This window comes from Pyrus communis, chromosome 13 (assembly GCF_041283825.1).
Source record: "Pyrus communis isolate YQ-2024b chromosome 13, ASM4128382v1, whole genome shotgun sequence".
Lineage (NCBI taxonomy): Eukaryota > Viridiplantae > Streptophyta > Magnoliopsida > Rosales > Rosaceae > Pyrus > Pyrus communis.
This window is the reverse complement of record NC_142577.1, coordinates 24,614,160-24,627,417: the sequence shown is the minus strand read 5'-3', so window position 1 is coordinate 24,627,417 and position 13,258 is coordinate 24,614,160. Positions and strand designations below refer to the sequence as shown.

The 13,258-nt window shown below is 39.8% G+C and overlaps 2 protein-coding genes and 1 pseudogene across 2 annotated transcripts; all 3 read right to left on the bottom strand.

The window, feature by feature from the left end:
- Positions 1-992: 992 nt before the first annotated feature.
- Positions 993-2,689, bottom strand: LOC137736262 (glutathione gamma-glutamylcysteinyltransferase 1 pseudogene; annotated as a pseudogene).
- A 1,222-nt stretch (positions 2,690-3,911) lies between these two features.
- Positions 3,912-9,567, bottom strand: LOC137737741 (RNA helicase family protein). The gene is made up of 14 exons (XM_068477293.2): positions 8,899-9,567; positions 8,584-8,801; positions 8,376-8,428; positions 8,112-8,228; positions 7,929-8,020; positions 7,599-7,685; positions 6,723-6,937; positions 6,532-6,624; positions 6,031-6,154; positions 5,653-5,800; positions 5,482-5,551; positions 4,956-5,116; positions 4,548-4,723; positions 3,912-4,438 (listed from the first exon to the last, which is right to left on the bottom strand). Exons 1-14 carry the CDS (start codon positions 9,294-9,296, stop codon positions 4,288-4,290), a joined length of 2,103 nt encoding a protein of 700 aa, XP_068333394.2. The 5' UTR covers positions 9,297-9,567; the 3' UTR covers positions 3,912-4,287.
- A 363-nt stretch (positions 9,568-9,930) lies between these two features.
- LOC137736261 (uncharacterized) lies at positions 9,931-12,958 on the bottom strand. The gene is made up of 4 exons (XM_068475563.2): positions 12,511-12,958; positions 12,104-12,379; positions 11,714-11,851; positions 9,931-11,625 (listed from the first exon to the last, which is right to left on the bottom strand). The coding sequence occupies exons 1-4, from the start codon at positions 12,844-12,846 to the stop codon at positions 10,081-10,083; spliced, it is 2,295 nt and encodes a 764-aa protein (XP_068331664.2). The 5' UTR covers positions 12,847-12,958; the 3' UTR covers positions 9,931-10,080.
- Positions 12,959-13,258: the final 300 nt, after the last annotated feature.

The following is a 13,258-nucleotide window of genomic DNA, read 5'->3' as shown; positions in this document are numbered from 1 at the left end:
CATTCAAAATTCAAAATTCAGCGATGCTATGTGTATTATAATAACGGTTGATGATTACATCTTTTTATGAATAAATTTTGATTCTTCGTTGGTTATAGGTAAACTTTTTGAGTAATATTATTCGTACCATATTTTTATATCACATTTTCATACTATTTTAGGTATCATTTGATGTGGATAGCCACATTATTTTAATAAGATTTTTAAATTTAGTTCATTATTTAATAACTAATAATTAAGAAAAACTAGTTAATTAAATTATGATTGTGGTATACGAGAAGTCTTTCTCCTTCTTTTCCTTAGGTTTTGCAAATTTTTCAAATGATGTGGCTGTCCACATCAGATGTCACCTGAGGTGGTAGAGAAATGTAGTATAAAAACATAGTATGAATAATATTACGCAAATTTTTTACATAAAAGATGCGAAGATGTAAAATATGAAGAGTCACAAAGTTGGTCTTCAAATTGAGTTATGAGTGGCAAGTAAGTAACTTCACCCAAACTATCAACGTTAACAGCAAATACGACACAAATGGCTAGATTTTTCGAAAGTAACCAAAATCAATGGAGCAAGACAGTACATTACCAAAGGATTTGGAGCTTATTACCAAGGGATTTCTTTCTTATATGAATAAAACTTAGATTCAGTTCTGTAATACATTTGGCCTTTATAAGGTGCCTCTATTTATCGCTAACTTAATAATAAGTAGGGTTTAGGGTTTGATGCACAAAGCTGGTAAAAACATGGATATTTTTCTAGTTGAAAACTTTGAGATGACCTTTGTCTTTTGATTGTGATTAGAGATGGACTGAAATGTCTTTAGCCTTTTCGGACCCCATTAGAACTAGTCTTACCCTTCAGATTACGGGTTAGCTCACGCTTCGGCAAAAAAAAATATAAAAAAAAAAAAGGTCCGAACGGGTTAATGATGTCTTTTTGCTTGGTGTGCGTTGGCGATAATAGGAAAATAATCAGAGGATAAGTGAGAATTCTAAGTGAGAGGAGCGCCAAGGTCCTCGTCGACCCTATCCTCTTGTTGAAGCAATGTGGGAAGATTTTCTGTGGAAACAAGGTTATATATTTCTTTTGAAAGCTTCTCGTCTTTGATCCCAGACCATGTCCTGGCGGCAAGGCCAGTAGAAGCACTGTTAGAACGTCATTGCAAGCTGGGTGCATCCGAACCGCACAAGAACATCCTGAATTTGTTTTCGACCAAGCAGTGAGCATGTCCATCCTTTTCTCAGTTCCACCATTTCCCACCGTGACTGGCTTGTCGCCGCCATTAGCCTTCAAGCATTTCACGCACGTTTCCTGACAGAAGTACACCCCTAAGGAGGCAGAAATTTGTGCGCCTTGGCAGCGAACACTCGCAGCAATGTTGGCTTCATGACCAGAAATTAAGTTTTCGCAGCACGAAAGTACACGTGCTGAAGATAATAATTCAGCCACGTGCTTAAAAAGGCCAGTGTCCTGGACTTGTCTCAGCACCTCCTCCTTGACAGCAACCGTAGCTTTTTCCTCTGGGCTTAAGCTTTGGCCACCATGCATATCTTCCCGTCCCCGAACTTGTGCAACCCACCTGATCATGAACTGCTCAAAATAGGATGGACACGAAAACAACAGAGAGAACTTCCTGAATATGTTTCACCTCCTCCGATTTTACAAGGAGTATCATCCATCAAGTATTTCGTGACACCAACCCAACTCTCGTGTTTGCAGCTCAGGGTATAATAAAGTTGTCCTGGCTCCCTGTGAGGCCTAGATATAAGCATGAACCCTCTGCGTTGTCCGGTAGATGAATCACATGACAATCATCACCAGAACATCTCATTACATATTCACGGAACTCGTCAATTGTGCTATGATTTGTGCGAAAGGCTTCAACTTTTGCTCCAGCACAGTGAGCCAAGCATACAAGCTTCCCAAATGAGATGCCTCTAACTTTGATTGTCTCCAAAGGTTCGCAGCAGTCTAACATAGATTCATCAAACCATCTCCAGGGTCCTTTCCATTTCCTTCTGGGATCGATAGCAAGGGCATTCTGAACCATGGACAGGCTCGCCAATCCACAGTAAGCAGGCTCCGACTGCGTCTGAGAATAAGAAATCAACCTACAGAAGTTCTCCATAGTTCCACTCTGAATGGCTTCAATAAACAGTTCCTTGCCCTCAGCGGAAGCAAACTCAATTGCAGGTGGAGAAGGAAGAGCTCGTTTGTAGAACCCATTAGACATGATATTCTCTGTGGAATATTGTTACGGTTTGCTGTGACAAAATCCTTGGAAATTGGGAGAAGAGAAACGGAGGAAGAAAACTTCAATGCATCAATATTATGTTATTGTTAGAAAGAACTCCACCTAAACCCTAAACCCTATTAGTAGGCGTAGGGATGCTGATGAGATGAAGACACTGGAGGTAGGCTAGCTGCTTGAAAGACTGAGCATGCAAAAAAGGTGGTTTCTACCATTTTTGGGAAAAAGACGTCGCCAGGCCACCTGCTACATTATTCCAGAGCCAACATGGCATTCTGGCCATTATAGACTCATACTATTCTTCTTCTTCACATAAATATCTTCTCTATCTTCTTGTTCCAAAACCCAAATCTCTCTCTCGCTCGCTCTCTCTCTCAATTTCTTCTCCCAGATAGAAGTAAATGTCTGCAACAAGTTCACAGTCTGCACTCCGCACATGCCCATGAGATTATTCTGACAGCGTTGCGAAGGTAAAATTTCTTTGCCAACTGAAAAAAACAAGAAAAGTTCCATTTTCGTAGAGGCTATATATTGTTGCCTGAATGAAATGAATGGATGGATTTAATCATACCGGTTGAGTTGTCTATTCTTCTATTTATTGTTCTTGTTCTTGTTCCTTTTAGTTTTTCTCAAATCCATCATTTCCAAGTTGCTGATCAGATGGAGAAATGTTTAATTTGGTTTGCTATGCAGAGTATATATTTATAAACAAGTGCATGAACTATATATATCATTATCATCATCATCACAGGAGTTCGTAGAAATATTGCTACTGTAATTTACCAATATGGTTCTTGTTCTTGATCAAGGTAGTATAATAAGAGGAACTAAACCCACAAAGATTATCAAATTAAAGCACAATTTGGAACTTAATTAAATGTGAACAAGTTCTGGCCTTAACAATGATTTAACTTTCCACTTTAGCAAATACCACAACGAAAAGCATACAATTTTCACAGAAACAAAAATGTCAGCATACAACTCGTGGTGCATCTATACTATTCATTTAGACAACCTCAACTATAAGAGATTTTTTAGTGTATCCAAAACATAAACCGCAACGCCACATGTAATAATACAAAGTCTTTGGATTTATCGCTTACAAGAGGTGCATGCCATTTTCATTGTGTTTCACGTGTCATAATACATAGTTCTTGGATTTATTCCTTAATATGGATCATCTTCCCGAATAGCCTTTTCCCAATACTTTGTCTTTGATGGTACAAGATGAGTATTCGAAAAAGCCTATCCGCTGTACCAGGGAAATGATCCATATCAAGGATCTTACTAGGGAGATGATCCATATTAAGGATCAGCTTGCAAAGGCCAAGATTGTTCCTCCAATGGAAGAAGATATCGTGTTTCGGAAAATTTTGATGCCATCACCAGAAAGCCGAAGTCCAAACTACAATTCGGTGTGAGCCGTATGTGTATGAGAACCATCTTTACCAGATCAGCATCTGCGTGGACGGAGATGCTATTAAGTTCACAAACTGTTCCGAGGATAATCGCCAAAGCTACTTGATTTGAGAGATTTAGAGAAGGAATGGTACTACTACTCTTTGAATTTTGAAATGCTTCGAGGAAATGCTTGCTTTCTTTTGAGAGATTTGTTCGTTGATTTTGAGAGGCTTTGAACGATTTGTTCGTAGAGAGGACTTTGATAGATTGAAAAATCTTTGATATTTAATTGAAATATATACAAAGTCAGTATGTCAAGAAGCAGCCGGTATGCTCAAAACATACCACATTGGATTGGGATGTACTGGCCGGCATGCAAATTGCTTGTCATTCCAGAACAATCGGAAAAATAGAAATACAACATGTGTGTGCCGGACTCATGTCTTCCGGAGGTGGTTGATTGCAACTATGGTAGAGGATGATGAGGCTGAAATTGATCTGATATTGACTTGGGAGTTCGGCAGCCTTAGTTTGGTTTCCGTAGTTACCAGTTGCAGCTCAAACCAGATTTCTTTCGGTCAGTGTTAAAACTCAATACCCCCACTCTTTCATCAAACACAACTACTGAATAAGCTCATTTCTTTCCTTTACGAGCAAGAAATCGTTCCCTAGCCGCCTGTACTCTACTTTCACGATCATCGAGAACCGGCGCAACAACATCCTCTTTCTTTGGCAAATCGGAAAGATTTCCCTCCGGTTGCTCTTCAATACGACCAATCCCACCACTGCATAAAAGGTTAAAAGGTTCAAACCCAGCAATGTTCATATACGACCTCAAATTAGCAACAAACCATTTTCTACTTATAATGGTGTTTCTATGTAAACTGGCTTTACCTCAGCTTCTTGATATTTAGATTATTTACTTTGTCCAAAATGGGTCTGACCCAAGCAACATTTACGGCACATACAGTGCGCAGGAATGGGCGGGTTGTTGCAATGAGTTCATGGTACACAACATAGTCAGGCAATTTCCCTTCATCATCTGGTTTTAGCACAGAGGATGGATGCACCTGAAATAAAAGATGATACAAATACAAGTGTCAATTCTAGACTTCCGAAAAACTCACTACTCAAAGCTTTTGACTAATGGTAGTGAGATATGCCTAGTCACAATCAAATTTCTACTCAAAGTTTCTAATTTTCCTTTCCCGGATTAAATAAATCAATAGGTGCTTTGATAAACCAGAAATGCATAATGATAATGTAACATGCCTAACGTAGACTAGACTTCAAGGTTCATACCTGTACTACTTGGGGCTTAAAACCTAAAGTTCGATAACCATTGTGATGCATCATTCTCTCAGCAAGTTGATTTGCATATCCCACGCACAAAGCCTTCCTCAAATTGTGATAATCTTGTTGGCTTTCATTCCGTCTTCTGCTTGTCTGTACATCTAATGATCCTGTTTTCCAGACACCCAACATATCAATAGAGTGAAGGAAGGCAACATCAAGAGAACACTACAAGAAGAATCTTCAGTTGGCAGTTGAACACTAATAACAATTAACAAAGATCAGATAATACGTCAAGAAAAAAATTAGGCTATAAATAATAAAGATAGCTAATATATCTTCCATTTTCATCTCAATTCATTTTTGTGCCATAAATCAATGTATTTTGGATATGTTACTTATTGAGCACTCATCAGTTAGCAACTCTATCACAGCTGTTCACCATTATATATAAGAGTTGCACGTTATCAAGTAACAAGCAATGTTTCATGAATGTGATATAAGCGCAAGGTCCTCACTATTGTAGCTTACTAACCTTTTGCTATTTTCTGCATGATTTGAGATAGCTGTTTCCTTACATCCTTGACAAACTTCATCCCTCTCACCTACAATCAATGAGTTCCAGAAACATAATATGCATATATTAGAATCATGTTGTAGATGTACTCAATATATCACGTTTCTTATACAGACTATAAAAAGGTACCTGCAACTGATAATCCTTGCACCAATCAATGTCATAGTCAGTTTGATGCCAGCATTCATAGATCTGTAGCAACTGGATATGATCACCCCAACCAGAGCCATCAGGAAGGTCCAAATAATCATGTTTCCTCTTCTTATCCGTACTTTTGCTGCAAATGGAGGCATGCACACAAATATTTCTCCTCAAACGAAATATTCATACTTCCAAGGGCCAGAGGTCCACAAATATCTTTCGAAGTTTATGTGTGCAGATGTGTGCACATTTAGTTTTACATATGATATATGAGTACTTTTAAGGTACTCAGAACACAATGCATGCTTTAAACTTTCACAACATGCATAAGGGCACAATCTTCTGAGAAACTTTTAACGAGTTTACCTTCGACCAGGAAGCAATGTGGTTTCTGCAGATAACATAGCAGCAACAGTCAAAGCCTGCGATAAGCAGCCATACTCATTTGCCTCCATTAAGGTCCTTGACAGTGAAGGTTCTAGCGGAAGCTCTGAAAAAATCAAGGAAATACTTAGAAGACTCATCAAAGATCTAAAAAAGAAAATGCTCAATGTGCACAAAACCAAGGGGGAATAACTTCTAACGCTAGTAACAGATAGTATAGGAACAAAAAGCCCAAGTAGGAATGAGTAGCAAAACTTTTGTGAGTACATATATGACACTTCTATTACAGTTCAGCTAAGGTTATGAATGATGTACAAAATTTTGACCACTGTAAAATGCCATTTTATTCCTCAAGATGCTAGGGGCTCTCCAATGACACTAATTTATCAAAACTACGAAAACTCGTGTAAGGCTTCTAAATAATGGGCAACACATTGGAAAATATTACTATAACTCTTGAAAACTGGGATGTGAATCAATTACCAGCCATTGTTTTTCCAACTCTTGTGATCAATCCATTTTCATCAATAGCATCAATAAGATACAACTGCTTCAAAGCATCTTGTAAAGACTCAGCTGCAGCAAACCAATTGGAATTAGACAACATATGCAAGGAATTCTAATGTTATTTCTGAACAGGGAAGAAAAACACAATGAAAAGAAATTCATCTTACAGGAAGGAGAATCAAGAAAATCAAATTTTAGAATGTCAATATCAGGGAGGTCCAAAGATTTCAAATAAAGAACACTTCCAGCAAGCGAAGAGCGTTGTATTTCAGGAATTGTTGCATCAAGGAACTCATCCTCGTAAACCGATGAAGAGTATAAACGATAGCACTTCCCAGGACGTGTTCTTCCTGCTCGTCCTGCACGTTGATTTGCTTGTACCCTGCAATCATATGAATCCAAACTTAATTAGAATGATTGGCAGAATCATTCTTTTTTTTTTTTTTTTTTTTTTAAAGAGAATCGTTCAAGGGAATAACATCTATAAACATGACAACTTCTGTTTGTTAAGCCTTTCGGCCATGCTTTTAAAAATTCCATGCCTACATCTACTGCAATGGTTTAAGTATCACTGGCTTCCTTAAACGATAACTATGAAATTGTTTCTAGATCAGAATGCAACTATAGAAGCTGCTAATGCTGATTGCTTTCGTATTTGGTTCACAATTGTAGTGCGAAATAATAAGAGAACAAACATATAAACAAGTGAAAAGGTCTAATTAACTTCAATTTCAAATTTTTTTCACATAGGAATGAATTGGATCAAAATTCCAATTACCTGAATACAAACATAAGTAAACTACACAGAGATGTTATTCATTTGTGTTAGAAACCTTATAGCACTCAGTAGAGTACAAGATGCGGGGGTAAAAAAGGGGAAATTTTATCGTTTGGAAAAGCCTGGAAAAAATGTACCCTTCATAAAACTTGTCTACTAAAATTGTAGACAAAGAACCCAAACAAGAAGAATACAGTGATAAATTAGGTGTAAGGACAGAACACAGTAACAAGTTATAATAAATATAAAACTATGGACTCCTTACTTGCTAATTTGAACAACATCGAGGGAATACATGCCAGTTGACGGGTTGTACTGTCGTTGCTTTACGTAACCAGAATCAATAACATACCTGTGATTCATACATGATTATGAGAAAACATAATACCATTTAACATCATTTCAGTTATGTGTAAACCAGATTCGTTGATTATAAATAACATGGAAAAAAGTTTACTTGAAAATTTTACTCAACAATAGCGGCATTGCTTCCATATAATCATTAAGTAAATTTCAACCTTGTGAAGCAAGCAATATAAACAGGGTAAATAAAAGAAAATGAGCATGACAGCCAGGAAATAGTTTCTTTTCTTACACAACACCATCAACAGTCAAAGAAGTTTCAGCAATATTTGTTGCGACAATAAATCTCCTACAATTTGGAGGCCGAGGACCAAAAACACGTACCTGTACAGAAAAGATGAAGCATGAACTACAAAAGCATTAGGATTTTAAAGCCTCCAAAAATAGAACACAATTACAACTAGTCTTTACTTGCCTGCATTTCAGGCTGCAAAGAACCATGAAGAGGAAGGATTATGGCATCCATGCAAGACCCTTCTTCCAGGCTTCGAACTCTCTCTTCTAACTTCAACACCAACTTGTCTATCTCATCCTATAAAAAAGAACAGTTTTTCGGTCAGTAGAAGCATTGTATGGAAAACAATGTAAACGACAAGTTATATCCAAAGTAGTAGTCACACGCTCGCATGTACATTGAATGCCACAAAAAGGAAAAGAGAGTAGGAAAACAGCATCTGACCTGTCCAGTCATGAATATCAAGACATCGCCTTCGCCTTGCTTAATATGTATATCTATAAAAAGAGAAATTGTTAGTCAACTTCTTACCAACAATTAAATGTTTGAAACTAAGTTGGGAATTAAACCGAAATAACAGAAAGAAGAAACCACATTGATCATATGAAAAATAAATTACAATGCAAAGAATAAACTAAAATCAAAATCATACTGAGAGCTGTTTCTAGAGATGACTCAAGATAGCTGGCAGGCCGCTCACGGCTGTAGGCTATTTCGACCGGGAATAACTTCCCGGGGACTTTCACTACAGGGCAATTTGAAAAGAATTGTGATACTTTTTCGCCATCAAGAGTTGCTGAAGTGATTAGAACCTTGAAATTCGAGGCACGCCTTTTCACCAAGCGTTTCATCAGTCCCAGCAGTATGTCCCTGATTGACAAAAGGCCACATTGTAGTGTAAACAAACAAATAATCAAAATTTCTAAGAACCCTAAAATCTGGAGAGTTATGGAGAGAGAGATTGTACGTGTTTAGACTCCTTTCGTGAGCTTCATCTAGTATGATTACAGAGTACTGATCAAGCTCTGGATTGGAGAGGCTTTCACGAAGAAGAACTCCATCGGTGAGGTACTTAATCCGCGTCCTTTCCGAAGTTCTATCTTCAAATCTGATGGCGTATCCAACTTCGTCCCCAAGCCGAACGCCGAGCTCCTGCGAAACTCGTCTGGCGACGGAGACGGCGGCGACTCGGCGGGGCTGAGTGACGCCGACGACTCCGGACTTGGTGTAGCCCCTTCTGTGAAGTATCTGAGAGAGCTGCGTGCTCTTTCCCGAACCTGTCTCTCCGATTACCACTACGACGGGGTTTTCTTCTACTGCTTTCATGATTGTGTCCTCGAATTGGAGGATTGGTAGGTCCGCCATTGATGAAGTAGAAGAAGCTCGGAATCGTAGAATGACGAGGAAGAAGAAATTTGGGGGTTTTGGGAGGGAATTTGTTTGGGAAGAAAATCGAAATCAGGGTTTTAGAAAAACTTAACTTTTCAAAGGTCTTTTTTTTTTTAATAAAAGAACCAGCTAATGCCTTCACATTGACGGTTCATCTTTCGGAGAGCTGAGAAAACTTACAAAAAAATATTAGGCTTTCTGATCATTATTGTATGATTCACGAATGTTTTGTGTGAAGTATTAGCCTAGAATTTATTCTCAATCATCCCATTGTAGATCAAGGTGTTTGTTGTTAGTTTGCTATACAATCGTTATGATCTTTTGAGTCGGAATGGTCGATATAAATTGTTAAAATGACAAAAAGTCTCTAACATTTGGATACCAATCTTAGATTTTTCGAACTTTACGTGCATTGTTACCTTTCGAACTCAATTTTATAGCTTTTTCGGTTTTTGCTATGTTCCTAAAATTCGAACTCAACGTCACTTTTGGCATGGTAGGCCTCCAGTAGGAGGCCGCACGGCATGCTATTAACTCAATGCTAGAGCACGCCCCTGATAATTGCGTCGTTGTGAACTCAAATCTCACTTTCCCGTAGAGTGGAAAGAAATGCCCAGAAACTTACTTATTTACTGAGTTTAAAGACCTTTGTGGGAAAGTTACTACCTAAGTAATAAGAGTTCAAGTAAAAAAAATAAAAAAAAAACAACAAAAAGTACAATGTAATTGAACAAATCTCCAATGCACACACCAACTTCACTCAAAGCTTGCCAAAAACAGCTTTGATTGTCACAAGCTTGATCCCTCTCACCCAGAGCTCAGCCATTTCAATCCCACCTTCACACACAAAGTGCAGCTCCTTGTGCTTTGTAGTCACCACATGGAACAGCCCTGGCTCGTCAGTGTCGAATTTCCTCCGGCGGTTCCATCTGAACGAGTCACTAGCTCCGACTTCCGCCCTCCTGCAAATCACATTTCTCTTGCTCGACTTCCCCCACTGCAAAATCCCGGCAGCCCCAACCATTTTCAGCATTTTTCGATGTGGAGATCCTCTACCGCATTTTGTGTGCTTCTTCACACGACTCCCACCAAGAACAAGGCTTCTTGCAAGCTCATCCAATATCACGTTCTCTGCATCGTTTTTAATCCCACTTTTCCTTGCAAGTAAGAGGGCTGTCTCGTGTCTTGCATTCGCAATGTCGCATTTTGCCCCTGAAGTAATCAAAAGCTCGCACAGCGTAGCGTGGCCTCCTCTTGCTGCTAACATCAATGGAGTGTATCCATCGGCACCAGAAGCATTCACATCAGAACCCCTGCTTATCAATGTAAGAACGAAATCTGTGTCGCCGTGCTGTACCGCCTGATGTAGAGTCCCATAAAACTCAATAGGACTATCAAGTACCTTTTGAGGTGCAGCATTCTTAAGAAACAACTTTTCAAATTCTTCACTGTTTTGGTTTGTAACGAATAGTTCCATCACTGTTTGACCACATTTATTCTGCAGGTTTATGTCAGCCCCAGCATCGATAAGCAATTTGAAAGTTTCCAGGTAACCACCCTCTGCAGCTATCATGGCAGCTGAGTATCCCTTTTCATCTTGCTCATTCAGATCAACGTCTGCTCCCTCAATCAGTTTCTTCAAGGCCTCAACATCGTTTGCTTGAGTCACAAGCATTAGAGGAGAAAATATTGATGTATCGCTTGATTGAACAATTTCACCAAATCGAATCACGTCTGCAACTGCTTGTCGGAAGCCAAGAGTCCACCTTGCTGACTCTGCTATTACGCTTGCACTCTGACCAGCAGAATTCACCAGGCCAAAATCAGCACCGTCTGAAGCCAGGATTTTAAGGCATTCCTGGTGTTTATATCTAGCACAGGTCATTAGTGCAGTTTCTCCAGATTCTGTCCGAGAGTTGATATTGCACCCGGCACTAACCAATCGTTGAAGAACCTTATTTAATCCAAGTCGTGACGCCATGTGAACAGGGCAGTCAGTTTCTGAATTTGTTGTCTTAATTGGAACTTCTACATCAGCACCGCAACTTAACAGAACCTCTACCGCTCTTTCATTGTTACATAATACGGCGTGGTGAATGAGAGTCCTCCCAAAGTGAGGAATGTTAGGAGAGAGGTGTTGCAAGAGCATGCGCAAGATAGCACCACTGGCTTCAAAATACTCCACAGCACACCAGGTCACACTGTAAGCCTCGGCTAGTCCTGCACCCACCCGAAACTCTTCTCCTGTATTTACATCCCAGGACCAGCCCCCAAGACTCACTTTTATATCTGTTCTGGCTCCAGCCTGTTATTCGTTCCAAAGGGTACACAACGTTAGATAGAAGTGCATAACCATAAAGGTACGCATACTAGCCGATGAATTAGGGATAAACCTGCAAGAGGAGTCTGACTACAGAAATTTGCCGGCTAACAATGGCGGCAACAAGCGCATTACAGTACACATTAGTGTACAGAAATGGCTTGGACGATTGAAGCAACGCCCTGTCAGTTGCATCCGCATCCACCCCACACTGCCACCAATCAATAGCATCACTGTCATGGAACAAAGGTTATATGTTCAAGCAATTAAAAAAACACATACACTTTTGGGCGACGATAACCTTGTTTGTACTTCACACTTAATTATGTTGTCAATATAGTTTAAGGATCAAGTTTTCGGCAATGCAGACTCAGGTTATTCCTACATAAGCATTCTCAGACGAGCCCTAATTGAGACATAAAACCACGATGGATTTTTCGATTAGTCTATGATTAAAAGTTACCTTGATGAGTGTGTCAACTACATCAACAAAGCCTCTGCAGGAAGCAGAAACAAGAGCGTGCACTGCCGCCTGAGGGCGGATCATGTCGGATCCCATGAGCATCTCGGCGGACCTAGCCCTCCCCAAGTAGCTTGCCTCCAACAAGGCCTCCTCACATGCCTCCTGAGACGCACCGCCATTGATGAGCACCTCCAGTATCTCCAAATGTCCCTCCCTTACTGCTGCTGTTGCTGCATAGCCTCGGAACAGCTTTTGATTCACATTTGCTCCATAACTCTGTCACGCGAAAATTTACAAAACTAAAATTAGAGAAATTCGAAGTTCTTCGCTTTAAATTTAAGCAAAAGAGAAATTATAATATGAATTTAATAATTCAAATATTTGCAAATTTGCATGAATTACGTTACCAGGAGCTTCCTAACGAGCGCCAAATTCCCAGAGTGAGCGGCGAGGAATAAGGCAGTGATCTGAGTCTTGAACTCCTCGTACTCGACGCGAACCTCGTGCGCCGACTCGCCCTGCGCCACAATCTCCGTCTTCTTCGACTTCAAGCACACCGTTCCGACAAAGTTCACGTCCACGAAAGGATCGCCCAGACACTCCCCCGCCGATTTCGAGTCGTTGTCGTGCGCGGCGTCCACCAACCGCTGCGAAACCTCGGCCTCGTAGTCGATCGGAAACACGTGCGCGTGCGCTTTCCCGCCGGACAGGTAAGCCGTGGCGGAGCTCCCGAACACCGTCATTTCCGAAACGTTTCGTTTTGCGGAACCTCCGAAGAGCGAAACGTCTGGAGAGCTTCGTGGTTGGCTTTTGTGATTGTGTATATAGGTGGAGAGAGAGAGAGCTCTGTTTTGGTCTGCTTATACAGTATGTTGGAATTTTGGCGGAAAAAGGCATTCTCGTCCATTTTTTCTAATCCACCAAATCAATGAATTTATTGTATTTAAATTCGATCAAACGGTTGAAGTTATTATAATTTTTAAAATAAGCTCATATTTATAATCGTTGAATCAAATTTCAATGATACAGATTTACTGATTCGGTGAATTAAGAATAATGGATCCGAAAGAATCTCTTTCCCATTTTGTGTCAGGGAGAGATTAGAGAGAGAAGGAGAGGGAAGAGAGACATGTCTTCTTGGGTTGTGTACCAAGG